Source organism: Podarcis tiliguerta, assembly GCF_965153285.1.
Source record: "Podarcis tiliguerta genome assembly, chromosome: 8".
Lineage (NCBI taxonomy): Eukaryota > Metazoa > Chordata > Lepidosauria > Squamata > Lacertidae > Podarcis > Podarcis tiliguerta.
In genome coordinates, this window is record NC_139541.1 from 15520430 (window position 1) to 15541797 (window position 21368).

General features: G+C 46.2%; 1 protein-coding gene across 2 annotated transcripts in view; it reads right to left on the bottom strand.

Moving 5' to 3' along the window:
• Positions 1-1039: 1039 nt before the first annotated feature.
• Positions 1040-21368, bottom strand: part of TMEM201 (transmembrane protein 201) — a 43543-nt gene continuing 23214 nt past the window's right edge. For both annotated transcript variants that reach the window (XM_083453953.1, XM_083453954.1), the window contains 5 exons: positions 10658-10881; positions 7982-8053; positions 6423-6701; positions 4573-4704; positions 1040-4056 (listed from right to left, as the gene is read on the bottom strand). In XM_083453953.1, the coding sequence (XP_083310079.1) occupies positions 3959-4056; positions 4573-4704; positions 6423-6701; positions 7982-8053; positions 10658-10881 (805 nt within the window). In that variant the 3' untranslated portion in view covers positions 1040-3958. The remainder of the gene's footprint in view (positions 4057-4572; positions 4705-6422; positions 6702-7981; positions 8054-10657; positions 10882-21368) is intronic.

The following is a 21368-nucleotide window of genomic DNA, read 5'->3' on the forward strand; positions in this document are numbered from 1 at the left end:
TTTATTTTAGGCAAACCTAACCAGAAACATAAGATGGCAACGTGTTTTAACCTCTTTCTAGTCTTAAGTTTTATTATTTTAAAATATATTTTTAATTACTTGCCTTTACATGTTTTTTTATTGATACTTTTAATATTGCTTGTAAACAGTGAGGTGTGCCAGTCTTCCATCCTAATTAATCTTCTTACCTGTTTACCCTGCCATTTGGTGGCGGAAGAATCTTGTTCCTGGCAACCCTGAGATCACTGGATGGAATTATTTTTTTAATTTGCAGCTGCTTTTGCAATGTTGTTGGTTTTTTTTAACTGAAACTGCTTTTGCAAAGTTTTCAACTGTAATTGTTTTTAGGCTTCAGTCTGTTTTAGAATGCTTTCGCTTTTAAATTGTACAGGTGTTTGTCGCCCTGTTTGATTGGGGGATAAAGGGTGGTATATAAATTCAATAAACAATAAATAAAATTACATCTCGAACCTGCACCAAACATTAGCCTGAGACAAGAGAGATCTGGGTTCAAATCCCCATTTGGACTGCTCCGTTTAATCTACCGTATTTTTTGCTCTATGACTCACTTTTTCCCTCCTAAAAAGTAAGGGGAAATGTGTGTGCGTCTTATGGAGCGAATGCAGGCTGCGCAGCTATCCCAGAAGCCAGAACAGCAAGAGGGATTGCTGCTTTCGCTGCGCAGCGATCCCTCTTGTTGTTCTGGCTTCTGAGATTCAGAATATTTTTTTTCTTGTTTTCCTCCTCCAAAAACTAGGTGCGTCTTGTGGTCTGGTGCGTCTTATAGAGCAAAAAATACAGTAATTTGCAGGGTTGTTTTGTGAGGATAACGTGTCGACCATGAGCTACTTGGACGGGATAGAATATAATTTCCTCCCTTGCCTACCCGTCTAATTTATGAAAGGAATAGAAAGCCTTGTCTTGACCTATGCTGTCTGCAAAATGATCAGAGGGGTGAGTCGGTTTGAAATTGAACATAAAAGCCACACCGCGTTTGCAATTTCCCCTCCCCGTTTAGGAAAGTGATGGGACAAGATGCTCAAGATTCAATTTCATTTTTATTCCCCACTTTTATAATGAAAAATAATCTCTCAAACACAGAACATAAACTCCCTGGAGGAATGGCAGGGAGAGGGAAAAGAACAAAACCCCTCGCATCCAAACTAAAGACACAAATTTCTAACCAAACTGTACAAAGTTAACCCCACCCCACAGTCATTTTAAGTACAAAATGTACAACTTTTCCCAGCGGAGGAACATCAAAAACAGGACTCTGCCATTTTTCTTCTCTTAAGACTCCCACCCACCAAATCCCCACCCGACCCCCAAAATTCAAGCCTCTCAGGAACACAGTGTATTTCGATAGTAAGAGTTAACTCCTGAAGGCAGTTGTTTTTACATTCGTCAGGGAACTAGCCCTCATGAGGCTTCCGGACAAGCTGCTCAAAGGATGCATTCTATATGTACAGAACAATCACCACGTGCCTGTAACCCCATCAGAAAAAGGGTATCAGTGGCCAACCCCCTCTCTGTCTGTTGTGAACAGTGTACATGTGTGTTTTTAAATGTTTTCTTGAACACGGAAGGCTGATGGGCAAACAATTGGTATTCCCCACCCTTTGCTCCCATAAAGGAATTGGCCACTTAAACCCAGGTTCTTAGTTGAGAATTGATAGTTATTTAAACGCAGTGCTGCATTCAAGTTCAAGAAGAGAGTAAAATGGTGGGTTGTTGTTGTTTGCTTCCAAATGACAGGGCAATATATATATACATAAATAAATAAAAATTGGCATCATCAAGCTGTTTCCCCACACACTTTGTGCGAGGGGAAAGGACAATAGCAAGACAAAGAAACACATCAATTGCATTAAGGCGGAAAGGAATTAAGACACAGACGTGGTGCTTTCAAGACACCTTTACCCCATTTTACTTGGGCGCGCTGTGATCTGAAGAATCTGCACCGGAGTGATTGCGACCGAGTGTGTTTTAGCACCATATGCAAAGGATTCTGTCTCCCTCCTCCCTTCTTAGGCAGAGAGGGCAGAGTGATCGCTCCCCACCTGCCCCACAGAGAGCCAAAGGCGGTTTGAAAGATGGAAAGATATTTACAATGTGGTGGGTAACCTGTGGCCTTCCCTTCAGATGTTGCTGGAATAGAATACTACAAAGAAATACAGCCTGCTTACAAACAAACCTCCCCACCAGGTAAGGTGTAAAATCACAGGCTTAATTTCACTGCTGGCGAGCAGTCACGCAGCGGCACGGAATTACACACCTAAAGTCTGAAATATTTTCTGTAAGTGCAACAAAAAAAGCTGAGCTATTTGGCAATGGGCACATTTTCCTGGTTGGCGGCATTTAACTTTTGGGAATACCCCAAGGAAAGAGGAGCAATTTCTTGGGAGGAATTAAAATTCGAGTTTCTGCCCATGTTAACTGGCAGTGCTTGGATGCCCACCAAAAAATACAGCATGTAGAATGTAGGACTGGATGCCTGTGAAGCGAGACGTTTTGGAATTACTTTTAGGAGAGGGGTAAGTTTTTGGACCTAGCACCTGTGATCTGGTTCTCTAAAACAGATGACAAGCAGGAGGTTGACATGTGTCTAGACTCTACCACCAGACAGCAGGTGGCAACATAATACCTGATTGATATATATATATAAAATTAAAATAAAATAAAATCCCTGCACACAGATAACTAGAGTGTCAGTTCAAACTTCCCCAACTTGCTAGCTTTTTAAGTGCAGGGATTTACTTATTTGTTGCTCAGAGGTACAGTCACGTAACCCGTTCCACCTAACGGGTTGGATTGTATGCGTGCAATCCAAACACAGTCCAACTGATATAGCAAGCACCAATTTCATTTTTGAGTTTTGCAGCACAAGGCAGAATTTCTTAACCTGACCTACTTCAGCTTTTGGCTATATTTAGAAGTTTTGAACGAAGATATCCACACGTCATGGATGCAGCAGGAGACAGACCTCTGAAGATGCAAACAGTGGCCTGTTTCTACACCCCCTTGCCCCCCAATTCTGGCATTTCTTGTACACCACGTTGAGAGCAAATTTCTCGAAAATCCAACTCTGAAACACCCAGCGAACACCCTGGCTGTCGAGACCCAGAGTGTGTATCAGTGACATCAGAACGTCTTGTTACAGTAGAAGTGGTGCCTGTACGTGAGGCAAAAATGGAGTTACGATACTGGATACTGACTTTAAAAAAACAAAACCCCCACAATCCACCAATCCGCAAAACATTGCAAACAAGTACAAACAGATACGATGGCAGCACCATTAAACGAACTGCAGCTGAGTGGCAAGTGGTTAAGGAACCAGGGTGAAAAAGAACGCCACAGAGCAACTGAGTTTATGTGCTGGCCCTCCCTCTCCTTCTCTCACTAGAGAGAGGGAAAAACTGAGAGAGAAAGTCTTGTTAGGGATAACGAGGCCAACGAAGCAACGAAATGGCATGGAACTACCGGAGACCAAAATGGCATGTTTCTCGGGTCCTTTTGCAAACAAGACGTCAGCAACGCTAACGTTTCATCATTAAACAAGGGGAGGAAGAAAGTCCCTTGGCCAGCATCTCTGAGCTCATCCCGATAAACCGGTTCAAAAAAAGGTGCAAAGTAACTGGAGAAGCCCAACACTGGCTGAAACAGCCCCACCATCGCCCAGCATGGGTCACAAAAGTTCCCGAAAAAGAGAAAGTGTTCTGTTTCTAGGCGAGGTCAGTGGCGATGGATTGGGGGTATGTGTGTTCTCTTGCGGTCAGCAGTTTGCAGCTGGCCAAGAGGCAGATATGACGAAGGAAGGGCTGCACAGTGGTTGGGTCCTCATCGTCCTAGAATCAGCCTCCCCCCTTCTGTCTCTTTGGAAGAAGTGTGGTGACACTTTAGGAGAGGACAAAGAGGAAGTGGCGGTGGTGGTTTGGCCATCAGTCCCCAGCAACGTGGCTCAGCGCAGGTTTTGGTAGAGGTAGGCTGACGTGAAGATGGCGTTGACGGTCAGGCTCACGGCAAGGAGACCTCGGAGCGCCGAGTTGCCAAAACGGCCTGATTGGAAAATGAAAGGAGACCGGAGAAGGAAGATTAGCAGTGTGAACCAACCAGTCTGCTCATTATTATCTGTGACAGGCCTGTCTTCCAGGTGCCCCCCCCCAGGAGTGTGGCAACAAGAGCAGGGACTTTTCGGTGGTGACACCCTGCTTGTGGAATGTTTTCCCCAGGGAGGCTCGCCTGGCGTCATTGTTACATTAATCAGGTGCCAGGCAAAAAGGTTCCTTTCTAAGCAGGTCTTCGACTTTTAACGATGGCTTTTAATATTTTTTTTGGGGGGGGGGGAGGGATGTTTTAATGTAGTTTATTTTTTAAAAATAAAATATTTGTTTCTTTTTTATGCTGGTTTTTTTTTGCATGTCTGTTTTTGTTTTTATCTATTATCTAGGTAATGTTTTTTAATTGCTTTCATATTTTAATTATTATTAATTATATTTATTAGACACTTTCTTGCCACAGCAAACCATGTTTTAAGTAAAAAAAACCACAACCCAAACCCTGCGCAACACTCACCCCTCCAGCCTGTTAGTTCCTCCCCTTTCGTCGTGGTGTCCACCACGCAGCTCGACGAGTGCGATGAGTTCTCCCCTTTCTTGACGGTTCCGTCGCTGCAGATGCTCCCAGCTTCTGTTATGGCTCTCATATCTTAAAAAATGAGGACAATTAATAGTATTATTTATATGCATCCCATCTTGTTGCCCTAGCCACATTGGGCAGTTCCTAACAGGACTGCCTTCAGATGTCTTTTAAAAGATAGTTGTTTATTTCCTTGACGTCTGATGGGAGGGTGTTCCACAGGGCGGGTGCCACTACCAAGAAGGCCCTCTGCCTGGTTTCTCTGTAACTTCACTTCCCGCAGTGAGGGAACCGCCAGAAGGCCCTCGGAGCTGGACCTCAGTGTCCGGGCTAAACGATGTAGGTGGAGACGATCCTTCAGGTATGCAGGGCTGAGGCCGTTTAGGACCTCTTCTTCTACATAAGAGTGGCCTGCTGGATCACACCAGATCAGAAGCATTGCTGCCTCGAAGTGTGGAGGCAGAGACAGCGGCAGAGGAAGGCTCATGGGCACCTGGGGCGATGTGCCCAGGGGCGGGGCGAACCACCCATAGGGGCAGGGCACGCAATGCCAATAGGGATGGCACGGGGCACACCACGGTGCCCATAGAGACTGGTGCGCAGTGAGGCCTCAGCCACCCTACAGCTGGGGCAGAAGCAGTGGGCAGACAGCATGGAGCTTGCAGGCGCTGGGACGTGTGGCTCATGTGCACTGCAGGCCCCGCGGTGACAAGTGCCGCCCGCCATTTTGTCACCTCTGGTCAAGATGACACCCGGGGTGAACTGCACCCCCGCACCCCCCTTCGTACGTCCTTGGGCAGAGCACAGCCACCCTGCTAGCCTTTTCCTCCAGGCATTTGTCTAATCCTCTTTTAAAGCTACCCATGGACTGAGGCATTAGCATTTCTGAATGCCACTGGCTGGAAACCTCTTGCGCTCAGCGCCTGCTTGTGGGATCTGGGTGGCCACTGTGAGCACAGCATGCTGGACTTAGATGCGACCCCCCTGGCCTGATCCAGCAGGCTCTTCCTCTGCTGAAAAACGAACAGAGTTGGCTGGAACCAGCGGCACTCTGCCAATAGCTCCTGGGAGTTTTACTCGACGCTAGCTTTACCCAAGGTACTAGGGCACTGTTGTGCTCAGGCCCTGCCTGCACCTGGTTGGCCACTGTGTGGACAGGATGCTGGACTAGGCGGGCCTTTGGCCTGATTTGGCACTGCCAGCCCCTCACGGCAGCCACCGTTGAACTCTAGCCCAATGGTTCCCACTAATTTGACTCTGAATTGATTTTAGAATCAATTGATTTTAGAATGTATTTCAATTAAATGATTGTGATTTTATGTAAACTGTGTTATTTTTACTGTTTTTAGCTTCGGCTGGGGAGGGCGGGATATTAAGTAAATTTACAGTGGTACCTCAGGTTACGTACACTTCAGGTTACATACACTTCAGGTTACAGACTCCGCTAACCCAGAAATAGTGCTTCAGGTAAAGAACAGAACAGAGATTCTGTTCTGTTCTGAGAACAGAAATTGTGCTCCAGCGGCGCGGCGGCAGCAGAGGCCCCATTAGCTAAAGTGGTGCTTCAGGTTAAGAACAGTTTCAGGTTAAGAACGGACCTCCGGAACGAATTAAGTACTTAACCCGAGGTATACCACTGTATTATTATTATTATTATTATTATTATTATTATTATTATTATTATTGGACTGCTCAGGTTTCCAGGCACAGCCACCGGAGCCTCAACTAGGATAAACCGCAACCTTGGCACAGACGATTCAAGTCCCACCTCCCGGATGGGTACGTACCATGCAGTCCCCGCTCGCTTAGGTTCCTTTTCGGGAAGGTGGGCAGCTCCGTGGCGAAAACGTTGCTCTCTGAGTGGGCCAGGTCGTCCTGCTGCTGGGCCTCGCTGTGGGCCGAGAACAGCATCAGCCGCTGGCCCTTCAGGTTGAGCCGGGCAGGGCTGATGAGGGGCCGTCGGTAACGCAGGGAGCCAGAGCTGGAAGCCACGGAGCCGGCCACGGATGGTGCCGGCGAAGGCACAGGGGAAGAGACGCAGCTCCCCGAGAGGAGGGAAAAATATTCTGAGAGGGGAAATGGGAGCAGGAAGCAGAGAGAGAAGGAGGGAGGAACAGCGTTTCAGTATATGTAGAAATCAGGAAATGGGGATTTTGGCTGCGTATGCGCCAAACTGTTTTTTTTAAAAATGTGTTTATATATAGTGAAGTCATAAAAATATATATTGAAGTGGTTTACATTAAAAAGATGAAAAACATGCATGAAGCAATTAAAAGCAAATTCGAGAGCAAAGAATTTGAAAGCAAGCAGCGATAAACCACTGTGGAAGGACACCTGAAGAAGGTTCCCTTCCCCTGAAAAGAAAGAAACCCTGGGAACTGCAGTTTGTTAAACGGCACTGGGAATTGTAGCTCTGCAAGGAGTAAACCACAGTTCCCAGGTTTCATTAGGTGAAGCCGTGTGCTTTGAATGTAAAGGCATGTATGCAGCCGTTATTTATGATATTATTATCAGTAGTAGTAAATCTAGATAGATGCCCTTTAATAATTATTCCCTGTGTGGCTTACAACAAAACAGTATCAAGGGTAATGTAATATATAATAAATGGGAAACAGCGACAGACATAAAGGTCAGATCAAAAAGGAACTTTTTTGTTGTAACCCACCCTGGGGCCCTGCTGCTATAATTTTTAAAGAGTTTTTAATTCTGAATTTTAAACTTGTTGCAACCTGCGCTAGGATTTGCTAGTGAAACATGGGTAATAAATTTAATCATAAATGATAATAATACATGATAAGCTGCTTTAAAGCGTATTAAAGTGTAATTCTGGTCACATCTACATTGCACCTTGAAAGCACATGACTTCCCCCAAAGAATCCTGGGAACTGTAGTTTGTTAAGGGTGCTAACCCTGCAAGGGGGAACTGTGGTTCCCAGGATTTTCTGGGATGGGGTGGATATGGTGCTGCTAGTAATAGAAATCTTGGCACCCTTCAGCCACGCTGCTCAGAATGTTGTTCTGTGTGTGCTATCTGAAGATGCGATTGCAAAACCAGTTTAGAACCAGTGCAGATCTGTTCCTTGGGTCACTCCTGCATGGATTACTTTGTATCCAAGGTGGGTGAGAGACCCAGACAGGGTTCGGAAGGGTGACAGACAGGTCACCGGTGTGAGCAAGCTACTGCGACCTGCCTAATTTGGAAACACTGGTGCAATTTAGGACCACAAAGGTGTTTCTCTCTCTTTTGTGTGTGTGATTTGGTCAAAAAAGAGAACGGTATCTCCGCTCTTTCTGGAACCTCCTGGCAAGTTCAAGCACCCCAGAACAATGCCTGGGCTCTTCTCACCTGATGTAGGAGACTCTTTGGAGTGAGAGGTCTGGGATGGCGGCCGGCTTCCGCTGAAGAGGTAGCCAGAATCTAAAAAAAATAAAAACGAAATGAAATTACATGCAGCTACAGCAATCACCAACGACATAGGAGAATGCTAAATGAATGATAAGTGTCAAATAATGCATCTCTGAGGGTCTGGAGGCCCAAGGCTGTCGTGAGAATTATACCCTCTGCTAAAATAATAAGGAAGCTGCTTTATAATTCAAGTTACTTCCATGGTCCACCTTGCTCAATATTGTCTACACTGACGGGCAGCAGCTCTCTGGGATTTCAGGGAAGGTTCTGTCCAGGCCCAAGTGCAGATGCCAGGGATTGAACCTGCAGCCTTTTGCATGCAAAGCAGATGCCCTTCGATACGATAATCTTTATTGCCATTGTCCCATACAGAACAACGAAATTGAAAATCTACTTTAGACATTCAGAAACCAGCAAGCCTGCTATCCCAGCCTGGTTAAAACTCTGATACCCCATAATTAAATACAATATACTCCCATAGAGACTATCTTATACTGCGATTAAAACCAAAATCGCATTTGAATAGAAACAGCTTCTCAGGCGGCTAGTCCTAGTTTTTATAACCCTGTACCTTCTTCCAGAAGGCAGAAGCTGAAAGAGATAATTTCCAGGGTGCGCACTATCCTGCAGCTTTCTTATGGCACCTGGAAGCACAGATTTGATCTAAGGTAGGGAGAGTGCACCCAATTATTCTCTCCGCAGTCTTTAAAAGCCTGGACATTGTTTTTCCCCTGACTGTGCAGCTCCCAAACCACACACACAGACCATAACTTAATACATTCTCAACAGTACAGTTCCCACTGTACTGCCTATGCCCCTTCCCACTAAAGGAAAGTAAGAGTCTTGATAGTGCTGGCTCAAAAGCCCATCTAAGTCTAGGATCCCATCTCCCGCATGGCCAGAAAAGCCCCAAATCAGGGTAGGAAGGCACCTGACACTTTGTCTCCCCAGTTCCTAGTGCCGAGGTAGACTGCGCCTGAAAATGGAAGTTCAACTTAGATGACATAGTTGTTCTGCAGACCCCACCCAATGAAGTTGGGGCTTTCCAGACAGGGATGAGATGACCGTATCAATTTTCTCCAGAGAGGCTTTCTGCAGAGGGTGGTTGAGCATTTTAAATATATATACCGTATTTTTCGCTCTATAAGACGCACCAGACCACAAGACGCACCTAGTTTTTGGAGGAGGAAAACAAGAAAAAAAAAATTCTGAATCTCAGAAGCCAGAACAGCAAGAGGGATCACTGCGCAGTGAAAGCAACAATCCCTCTTGCTGTTTTGGCTTCTGGGATAGCTGCGCAGCCTGCATTCGCTCCTTAAGACGCACACACATTTCCCCTTACTTTTTAGGAGGGAAAAAGTGAGTCTTATAGAGCAAAAAATACGGTACATATTGAGAGAAGATGTTGCGTCAAGCCAGGAGGAATAAAGTTAAACAGAGCAGCCACGAAAAGGAATCCCATCAAGCCACCAGTTTCCGAAAAGCGTTGGGAGCGCCTCTCGTTCCATATCCCTCTTGCATTTCTCCCTCGGTCCACCCCCAGCCCCCTCCTACCATCTTTCACCTAAATCCCTTTTGCTCAAAGGATCCTTCTGTTTTCCTTCTCCGACTCGCAACCCCGAAGCTTGTCCCAAGATGCCCGGAAAATGTCACAGAATTATAGAATGTTAAAAGTTGGAAGGGACCACTGGGCTCATCTGGTCCAGTCCCTTTCAATGCAGGAACCACAGCTAAAGAGCATGTCGAAGGTGCTCATCCCTTTATGGATCTGCATCTGTACTGTCTTGCACTGAGCAGATGTCTTCTGACACACGTCTGCAGCTGGATCAGTCCTGTGGCAACAAGGCCTCTGTAGTCAGTGGCCTAACTGGCCTTACAGAGCACTAAGTTATCACTTAGCTAGCAGGGCAAGTTCAAGGTGCTGGTAACCCCTTATACAGCTCAGGACCAGGATACCTGAAAGATCCTTTCACGCCTTTACAGTGGTACCTCGGGTTAAGTACTTAATTCGTCCTGGAGGTCCGTTCTTAACCTGAAACAATTCTTAACCTGAAGCACCACTTTAGCTAATGGGGCCTCCTGCTGCCGCCACACCGCCGGAGCACGATTTCTGTTCTCATCCTGAAGCAAAGTTCTTAACCCGAGGTACTATTTCTGGGTTAGCGGAGCCTGTAACCTGAAGCGTATGTAACCCGAGGCACCACTGTATATGCCTAGCCGATGACAGAACTCTGCAGGCGAGGGCATCCTGAAGATACCACCTTATGAGGAGTCCTGTTCTGCACAAAGAAGGAAGCAGACCTTTAGTGTGGAGGCTGCTGCCATCTGGAATCCCCTCCCCTTGAATATTAGGCAAGTGGCATCTCTTGGCGCCTAGGAAAAACCTTCCTCTTCTTCCAGGAAGGTTTTTAAGGTGGAAGATCTTTCCCGGTTTGCATCTGGCTTTTAAAGATTTTTTTGGCAATGTTTTACTCATTTTTGAAGCTGATGTTAATGATCTGCGAGGGCCGCCCTGGGCTAAACTTCCATGGCTGGAAAAGTGGGGTGCAAGTGCGAAATCAAACAAAGAAATGCTTTGGTATTGTGGCTATTGCCTTGCCTCTTTTATGATCTTACCGGTTCGGGCCAGAGAAGGGATGGTGCCCAGGGAGAGGGCCCGGTTCAGCCTCCCAGGGAGAGAGGAAGAGGAAGTCCGGCGCGGTGAGCGGAACAGTGTCTGGCTGGTCAGCGGAAGCATGCTGGGAGGAGTCGGGATGAAGATGGAGGGAGAAGAAGGAGGCGATGGAAAGCCAAGATCAACGCCGTACGGAAACGGAGAGAAACCATCCCCAGAGAGGTACCTGTGGACGAGAGACCCGAAAGGGCAATTCACTTGGTAGGCTCAGCCCACTGCAAAACCATGTTCACAGAGCAGTTTAGCACACAGTTGAAATTACTGCCATTTCAGTGTATTATCAGCCCACAGAGACAGTACAGTGGTACATCTGGATGCGAACGGGATCCTTTCTGGAGCCCCGTTCACATCCTGAAGCAAACGTAAGACGCGTCTGCACGGGTCGCATTTTGCCGCTTCCGTGCATGACGTCATTTTGAGCGTCTGCACATGCGCAAGCGGCGAAACCCGGAAGTAAAGTGCAACCTGGAAATATTTAAGCTGAAGCTTATTCATCCCAAGGTATGACTGTATTCTGAAGAACTAGGGTCATAATCCAACAAAGGTATCCCCGGCGCAGGTTCAATGAAACTGATGAACTGAAGTCAGCTATGCCTATTGACTTCATTGGGTCTACTCTTGAGTAGGGACACACTCACAGCATACTATTTAAAGCTGCATGGCACCACTTTAAACAGCCGTGGCTTCCCCCAAAAGAATCCTGGGAGCTGTAGTTTGTTAAGCTGTCACTTACCAACTCTCAGCACACACAACTAACGGTAGCTCCCAGAATTCTTTGGGAGAAGCCAGGACTGTTTAAAGTGGTAACATGATGCTTTAAATGTATGGTTTGAACACAGTATGGGTGGAGCATAGCCTACAAGTCCATCAACGACAATGGGAGCTCTTCAGGAAGCTTCAACCCTCGTTACTGTAGTTCTACAGAGTAATAGAAGTCAGATCAAACACTCATGCAGAGACACAACAGGGAGCCTCTTTTTTGGGTGGTGCTTTCAGCTCCTAGGACCCTTTAATCCAAGGATGGAGAGCCTGTGAGGCTGGGGCTGATGTCCTTTAGATGGTTTTCACCACCTTCATTAAGTCTTTTAATCGTAAAGGGTTTCAAAAGCTCGTCAGAGTGACCTTTCGTAAATTGTTATGACAATGCTGGGTGGTAGGTCTGATGAGAAGCTGAGATGATCAATGGCTTGCCCAAGACCACCTTGTTAATTCTAACAAGAGATTTCCTGATTCACAACTCAAGCATTTAGCAACACCAGACCACAAAGAATCATGGGAGATGGAAGGAACCGTGAGAGTCATCTATTCCAACCCCCTGCAATGTAGAAATCTTTCACCCAACGTGGCTCAAACCCACGACCTTGAGATTAGAGTCTCATTTTCTTACCAGCAGCTATCCCGCTGTGCTGTCACACACTTATGAAAATGGTTTGTAAAGGTGTAGAAGACAATGTTCCCAATACTGGGATCTGGAAATTTCATTTGAAGAAACCAACTCAACACACTTAGAGGGTAAAACCTATTGGGATATTTACCTGTGTTGCACCATGCATGCCCTACTCCTATGTTAAGATCAATGCCCCTGTTAAGACTTGCCCCAGCTGCGTTGAATGGTTTGGCAACAACTAGAGATTGGGAGAAAGAGGTCGAAATGTCAACACTCTCCACGCTGCTGAAAATATCAACAGAAAAGCTGCCTGATTCTAGTCTGAGATGACTCAAAAATCTCTACCTTGCATTCTTTTAAGAGAGAGGAACATGTTGCATGTTTTTCCTAATACAGATTTATTATAGAGGCCCTAACTTCCAGAAGGCTAACTTATTAATATGCACATACACGCACACACACACACACACACACAAGCTTCTAGTCCCAAAGCTTTTAAAGTTCTTGCCCCTACACACATACATCCCCACAGTGAACGACAGGACAATTCCTCCTCCTTTTGCCCTGATCAAAAAGTGGTTAAATAACTGGGAGAGCAGCTACTTGCAATCCTGGGGGTGGGATGGGGTATAATGGTTGCTCCACAACAGGGTTGGAAGAGAAAATTATCCCTATTGATTTCAAGAGGCCAACAGCACCTGAGACAAAGTTCTAGCTGGGGTGGAAAGGGAAAAGTTGCCATAGCGGGGTCGAAATTCAGCAAAATCACACAGAGGAGGCATTGTTGCAGGTGAGATTATTTGCCTATTAATATTTTGGGAACTGAGCCTGTGCCAACGAATCTAAGAATGTGCACCCCCCCCCCAATTCTACACAGGACAGTCAACAAGTAGAAACAATGGCTATTGCCCTGCCTCCAATGTCAGTGTGCCCCTGGATATCAGTTGCTGGGAATCACAAGTGGGGAAGTGACCCTGTTGCACTCAGGACCTGCTTTCAGGCTTCCCATTTGGGCCACTGGCCTGATCCAGCAACCAGGCTCCTCTTATGTTCTCAAAGTACCCTGCCATCTATATAGGGCTCTGCAAGTGCAGCACATGCAATGGGCTCCGGGTTCAATTTCTGGCTTGGGAGAGATGCTCTGGCAGAAACCCTGGAGAGCTACTTCCAGTCTGTGAGGACAATACTGAGCTAGATGGAATCAAAGTAAGGTGATTTCCTGTGTCCCTACGCCTTCAGGGAAGTTCCACAGCTCAGGGGTAGAAAACTTGCTTTGCCTTCAGAAGGTACTAGGTTCAGTCTCCTGCACAAACTCCTGCCTAAAACCCTGGAGAGTAGATAGCGGTCCATGAAGACGTTACTGAGCTAGCAATGGACTGATGCTCTGACTTAGTATAAGGCAGTTTCCTATGTTCTTATACATGTGCATGCGGTATAAAAACAAGCTACATCATTTGCAAAGGGTTGATACAGGTAACTGAAAGTCCTCCATCACCTACCTTGTCTTTGGGGATCTCAATCATATCTTGCAGGGTGTGCATTTCTCATGCCACAGTTCCTCCTAAAATCTTGGTGGGTCGTGGCCGCTCATCATAAGATTCCCCCTTCCCATTAATTAAAGCATCGTGGTTACAAGGCAAAATGGCTATGACGACAAGGCCTTTTTGTTGTGCTCTTCAGCTGAAAAAGGCTCCCAAATACCCACGACGAGACAGCCCTTGTGCCCCTCAGGCTCACAAAAGACATGGCACAAAAGGAAAAGCGACCTAGGTGTGAAGAGGAAAGAAAGGGAGCCTAGGCACCGATTTTGTCTCAGCTGTGTCAGCAGCAGCTAAAAATGTGTTAAAACCTAGTCAAAAATCCCACAGCTGAACAAAGACATCGAGCAAAAGTTTTAGGATATAATGAACTACTCTGGGAACTTGCAGGAGAAGATTCTTAGCTAGAAACGTTGCAGATGTTGGAAGCCAAAACCCAGGAAAAACTCCACTCTGCCATGAAGCTCACTGGGTGATCTTAGGCTCATTGCATCCTTCCTACCTTGCACAGCTGTTGGGAAGATAAAATGGAGAGGTGCGGCAGAAGAACCACCATTTATAGGACTGAACCATGGGGACTGAAAAGCAGTTGGGGAATTTCATCAGAATGGCTTCAGAAATAAAGCCATTACCTGCCGCTACATATCAAAAGGATGTGTGCCAAAGAGGACTTAAAGTAATTTTATTGATTCCCCCCCCCCCAACAAAACCCAAGGGGTCTTTTCATGCATGAAAAGCATTTGACTTCACATACGTGACTTATAGATGGGTGCACCTCTGCAAATAGATGGTGACAGTAAAGTTAACATGCTGCTGAAAACTACAAGCAAATGCCCATTTACTTTGAAGTCAGTCACGCTGAATTCAATAGGATTTGCTTACCAGAAAACCTAAACAGAACTGGGTTGCCTCTATTTGTGCGTACTTGACATCAGGTCCAGTGCGGATGGTAGCTCGATCTTATCAGGACTTTAAAAAGAGAGATGAGAGCTGCCTCATATATTTTTAACAAATGCACTTTTAAATGCTGCAAAATGCTCTCCTTCTCCACCCCACTCGCCAACTTGCAAGACTCTTATGACCTGCTTTGCATTCCAATTCCGGCATCATGGATAGGCCAGTTATCAGGGCTCATCTGCATGCCTCGCAGCCATTGGCTAAGAAGATCCTGGAGGGGAGGGCAGGGGGGGCGCCATTCAAAGCTTTAGAACACAGAAAGCAGCCCAGACTTTTCTCCTGCTGCTGGATGCAGAACAGAAACTTCTATGGCAATAATAGAGGTGGATTCCCCCCCCCCCCTTTCCAGAATGCAGAAGAGACCTTATAAATCTTGAGGCATGGAGAACCATGGTTGTGGAAGCCATCGCCTGTTGGGATTTCACAGGAGAGAATTTGGATCATGGAGGCTGGGAAAAAGTAAATTAAGTGTGCAGAAGATTTTCTCTCTGGCCTTGAAAGAACTGCAAAAAACACCCCAAGATTCTCAGATTCTGTGAGATTCTCATTCAAAGAAGGCGAAAGTGAAGTGTTTGTTAATGCCAGCCATGGATATTGGGCTGTGGGAGGATGCTTTAGTTGGGATTCCAGCATTGCAGCGGGTTGGACTAGATGACCCTTGGGGTCCCTTCCAACTCTTCAATTCTATGATTCGGTTGGCAGGATCATGGCCCTTCTCTTGCACACAAAAACACTCACCCTTTGCCAGACCTAGGTTTTGCAATGAAAGCTCCTCTTTCTGTGTCTCATCCATGAGGCGCTGCAGAACAGCCTCTGCAATCCAGGGGCCCTCCGGATGTTTGGGTACTACAGCTCCCATCAGCCACAGGTGGCTGATGGGAGTTGTAGTCCAAAGCATCCAGAAGGTAGGCGAAGGATTGCAGCAGAACCACAGTCCTCCTTGTTTAACATGCTGTGTGCAGGATGCTTTGAAGGGCAGAGAAGACAGTATACAAACATTTTTAAAGATGCAAGCGTCAGCTCTTCCACCAGCCAGGAATCTGTAACAGCAGCTAAGCTTGGGAGGGGTGCTTGAGAAGGCAGAATACCACAAGAAGGGCAAGGTGGGTGGAATAAGAGGCAAGGACTAGCCAAAGCACATGTTGCAGTGACCCACAGAAGGCTGTGGGCTCAGCGACAGAGCTACAGACATTTGGTTGAAGCAGGTCTCAGATTCATTGCTAGGTAAATGGATCTCTCGGGGGAATCTTGAGCTTTTGGGCCTGGGAGGTTGTTTCTGGATACAACAGTTTGTTCTTTTAAAGGGTGGAATATCTAGTACCAAGAAAAGACTTTTAACAAAGCATAAGTTTTAAGGAGCAAATTGAAGTATACCACTAAAACGGGGGGGAAATAAGCCAAATCATCAGTAATGCAGATGCTAATTCTTGTCTGAAGGATGGAGCTGGATAGCTCAGCTGGTTAGAGCGTGGTGCTGATAATGCCAAGGTTGCAGTTTCGATCCCCGTATGGCACAACTGCATATTCCTGCACTGCAGGGGGTTGGACAAGATAATCCTCAGGGTCCCTTAAAACTTCACAATTCTACGGTTCTATGAATATACAAAAAGGAAGTGGTCTTGGGTAGCCTCTGAGGGGGTTGAGGGATCCCTCAGGCTTCTTGGTCAAAAAAGACTCCTTTCAAATTCCAACTTTGGAACAAGTTGGGGAGACATTCAAACCCGAGATCAGATGGAATGAGCAGAGATGGAAAGAGGCAAATCTTTGGCTTCACTGGACTTAAGTCCTCTATCCTAGGACAGCTGGGGCAAATCCAAAAGACTGATGTTTTGTGGAAGTGAGAGTTGTACCCGTTCCAAACTCCCTTCAAGCTCAGTCATGTGACCTAGCAACACAGAAGTCACACCAGAAAAAAAAGGTGGAAGAAGTCAAACTTTGTTTTAAGAGCTTCCCCCCACCCTTTTGCCAGGCTTGGGCCAGGAGCTCCACTCCTGAACAGAGTTTGGAACAGGCATAAAATAGACCAGCATAATTTACCTTGACGCAGATTACGCTGGCTTCCTATTGTTTGGCTTGCTCTCTGTTACTAGTCCTCATGGTTGCATTTGGGGCCGGGTTTCGAGATTTATTGATTTTCTACTACAATTCCTCTGTTGGCGATTAGAACAAATTGCCCCACCTGAAGTACTGCAGCCAAGAGAAATGGGAAAGAACCCCTTTAAAGCATGCTTGAACTCAGCAACGCAAAACTGCCAAGGAGTGGGAGCAGTGAAAGTAAGTCAACAAACAAAAAAAGAAGGATGTGGAGTCAAAAGCGCTTTTTGAAAAGGTGTACGGCTAAGGAGCCCTTTATTTTTCAAAACTTGGCAGTTCAAGTAGTGTTTACAACAATGATAAGTGTGTTACTAAACAACGAGGCACAGTTATGCTACATAAAATATGAGATTTTTTTAAAAAGCTTAATAATAATAATAATAATAATAATAATAATAATAATAATAATAATAAAAATAAAGACACATCAAGTTGATCATGGGACAGTGTACAGTGCTGAGGTATATGCTATGTGCTCACAAATCTTCTGGGTTTGCAGAGGAAGGGGAGAAAAGGAGAGCTAAACTCACACTGAAGGGGACACATGCACCTTGAGGCACAAATCAGTGTGGGGCAGCAGAATCGCACCTTTTTCACCCAAAGGGAATCCGGACCAAATTGAGAAAGGGGAAGGAAGAAGAGAAAGACCACCCCCAGCACCTGACCGAGGTGTGGAAACTTTGGATGAATGGAAGTACTGTGAGTTTATCTCCCCATTCCAAATCATGCAAAACATGTCTCTGGATCACAGGTGACGCAGGAAAACTCCAATACCACTCACGCGGTGTCTTCATTAAGTCACTGGTCTAACACGGAGTGTGTCCATTATACATTTTCTCATGTGCAAGCCTGCTCACTCTTCTCTTTGTGCAAGCCACGATTTGATCAGTCAGGTGTGCAGAACCTTTGGTCCTCCAGATATTGTTGTGGCTACAGATGTAGTTAGGAACTACAACTCCCCATTCTTCCAGGCCACTGACCATACTTGCTGGTGCAGCTGATGGGGAGTTGGGAGTCCAGCTACATCTGGAGGGCCTAAGGGGAAAACCCCACACCTGACCTTTGCCCATAGTTATCTGGGAGAGATAACTACGTACCTTTGAAGCAAACCAAGCTGTGAAAAACAACTTCAAGCCATGGCTTAAAATACCCTTGGCTTGTGTTGAAGCAGGTAACCACGGTTTCCTGGTTCGAAAGGAAAAAGCAAACCAGGAAACTGTGGCTAGTAAGAGGCTTCCAACTGAGGTTTTGCAGCAAAAGAGAGAAGTGAAGAGGAAGAGAACCTGGTCAAAAAGCTTTGGCATATCTTGACTTAATAAGCTGAGATATGGATTGTTTGAATGCTGCCACCTTCTTGGTCAGGGCCACCATGCAGCAGGTTGCCATGCCCTTCCCAGCAGCCACCAGGAAATCAGAACCTTCCAGTGCGATGGCTCAGATCCACTTGGCGACTATAACTCAAGGAAGCCTGCTTTTCAGTTGTTTTCCTGCAACATCCACAATGTATTAAAGAGCAACTTTTAATGCACGTGCGCGCGCACACACACAGAGGTTTTAGGGATGGGGAACCTGTGGCTCTCTTGATGTTGTTGAACTCAAACTCCCATTAGCCCCAGCAAGCATGGCCAATGGTTGAAAGCGATGGGAGCTGAAGTCCAACAACACCCGGTCTACAGCTTTCTCATAACCTCCTTTAGGGTCAAACACCACATTGCAGCAGAGGTTCATGGATACATTCTCATTTTTAAAAAGAGAACCTGATCACGTCAGTGAGGGGCTCCAATCCAGAATCATGTGGCACAGGAGGAGGAGAGTATTAATTTTTCCTCCTTGTGCTGTTCTCCTGATGAAACCCTCTGCTGCCCCCTCCCCAGCTGCTGCTCGCCCTGGTAACAAAGGCACATTTATGTCTTTGCTACTGCGGAGTGTCTTTCTTTGGTGTGGGGTAAGGCTGAGGGACAGAGAAATAGCTTCCACACTCTGTGCCACAGCCCCAGGTCTGTATCAGAACCCCACTTGCCTACCGGAAAGGAATTTCGAAAGAGACTGGGATGCATTCACACATATCCACCACAAGGTTGTCCTTTGGTATTGCTTTGATAGTGTTCTGAGTGATAGGGCTAGCAGTCCTCCAAACAAGGCAGAGCCATTTTTCTGAATGCATATGCTCCTGTAAATATATCCTCAAAATACAAGGATGACAGGTGCCTTCTGTCACTCAACCTGCACTGGGGAGCCAGGCAGGAAGGAGCTGGAGGGATGTTGCTGTCCTACGTGAGGCGATGACACCTAATTTGCATAAGGACCTGCCCAGTGGAGCAAGTGGGAGAGGCAACCCATTCAAGGATCCCCTCCTCTCTTTAGGAAAGTGACAGAATTGTAGAGTTGGGGGGAATCCCCAAGGGTCATCTAGTCCAACCCCCCGCAATCCATGTTCAGCAGCAAGAACACATTAAGACCACACAGAGCATGTGGCTAGCATGCCATTTTCAGCCTTAGGTCTTTTCATCTTAGTGATGGGTTGCAGGGTGCTCTTTGTAGGATCAGTTTGGGCACTGTGCCAGTCATGGGCCAGGGAGCTTGCTGATGGTTTAGCAGGACTCTGAATGGACACTTTGCAATGTCCTGACAGCCCAGAACTGCAAACCGTGATTTGCCGCAGCTCAGTGGTAGAGAATCTGCTTTGCATGCAGAACGTCCCGTGTTCAATCCCTGGCAAGGCTGGGAAGGTTCTCTGCCTGAAACCCTGGAGAGCTGCTGCCAGTCAGTGTAGACAAAACCAAGCAAGATGGATCAAGGGTCTGACTCTGTATAAGGCAGCTTCCTTTGCAATTACTGAAATAAAAATGCAAACACCAGGGTCCCCATTCCATCATAAAAGTAAAGGGACTCCAGACCGTTAGGTCCAGTCGCAGACGACTGGGGTTGCGGTGCTCATCTCGCTTTACTGGCCTAGGCAGCCGCCGTACAGCTTCCGGGTCATGTGGCCAGAATGACTAAGCCACTTCTGGCAAGCCAGAGCAGTGCACGGAAACACCGTTTACCTTCCCGCCGAAGCGGTACCTATTTATCTACTTGCACTTTGACGTGCTTTTGAACTGCTAGGTTGGCAGGAGCAGGGACCGAGCAATGGGAGCTCACCCCACCGTGGGGATTTGAACTGCCGACCTTCTGATCAGCAAGTCCTAGGCTCTGTGATTTAGACCACGGCGCCACCCGCGTCCATCATAGAACCTAGCAAATTTCACAGAAGACAGATTGATATTCACACATATACACCCTTCAGAACTAGACACTGTTCCTTCAAAGGCAGGTTTTATCAAGCATAATTTTTTTCAGGGGGAACAAGGCAATAATGGCTACACTTTTCCTTACCGTAAGTAGTACGCACAGAAGGAAAAACTGTTAATATGACATGCCCCCCCTATTCCCCTTTAACCTACCTTCTATTTTTCTGACTTTAAAAAACAGCTTTTAAAAGGAAGGAAGCTATTTGCCTGTTAAATATGCTTTTAATATAATAATATTAGAGAATAAATAATCACGTTGGCTAATGAGGCTAAATTCAATCGCCAGCCTTCATGCAATGGCAAAAGAAATAAAAAAATGTTTCGTGTTTGCAAAAGCAGGCTATTAAAAAAAAACCCCGACAACAACCAAAGTTAAAGCAGTTTTTAAAAAGCAAAGGGAAGCACCATCAGTCCATTGAGCCACACAGACACACTTTTGGAAAGAAGGGAGAGAAAGAGGGTAGAGATAGAGGATAACGTGTTTAGGGTAAAGTATAGCAGCTCCCACCCCAACCACAGACATGAAAAAAGAGGAACATGCAAAGGTTTAGTGAACAGCAATAAAGAATAAAATTCATCATGCTAGGGATAATAGCTTGAGCTATTCAGGCTACCTGAAAGATCTATTTCCCTACACAAACCTGCCCAGTGCTAAGATACTCAGGTGAGCGCCTTCTCTCAGACCCATCAGCATCAGAAGGGGGGGGGGGGAGCCTTTTCTGTGGCTGCTTCCACAATGCGGAATTCCCTCCCAAGAGAGGTTAGCCTGGTTCCTTTGTTATCCTTCTGCTGTCAGGCTAAGACCTTCCTTTCGAGGCTAAGTGCAGAGGATGCTGAGCTCTATGCTGCTGTCAGGGCAAACTAGATTTTAGTGCATGGTTCTAAAAGTGTTCTGATGTATTTTGATTATTGTTTTTCAATAGCGGAAGACAAGCTTCCCTCTAGGATGGCCACTCCAACCTATTACCCCTTCTTCCCTTGCAACATGAAGCCATGGAGAATGGTGTTAGGTCTCATGCAATCACAGCACAGCTGGCGTGAAGAAGCCCTAACCGTCTCCTGCCTCAATGAATGGTGTGCGTATATCGCAGAATATTTTCTATAATCCCCCGCAGCCAGCCACAGACAAACGAGATTGCTCAGAAGACAAATTTCAGATTTGGAACAAGTCTGGAAATCTCTGCCTTAAGCGTGTTCTGTGGCAGGTAAACAACACAGCTGAGTTCTGTGGCAGATAAAAAGGGGAAAGCTGTGTGAGTGTTCCTTCAAGGGAGAAAGCTAAAAGATTATAAATAGAAAGACTATAAAAGGTGTGCAGAGCCTTCCCACTCAAGCTGTGAACCAATCTGGTAATAAATAATCACGAATACGACATTAAAGGTCTATT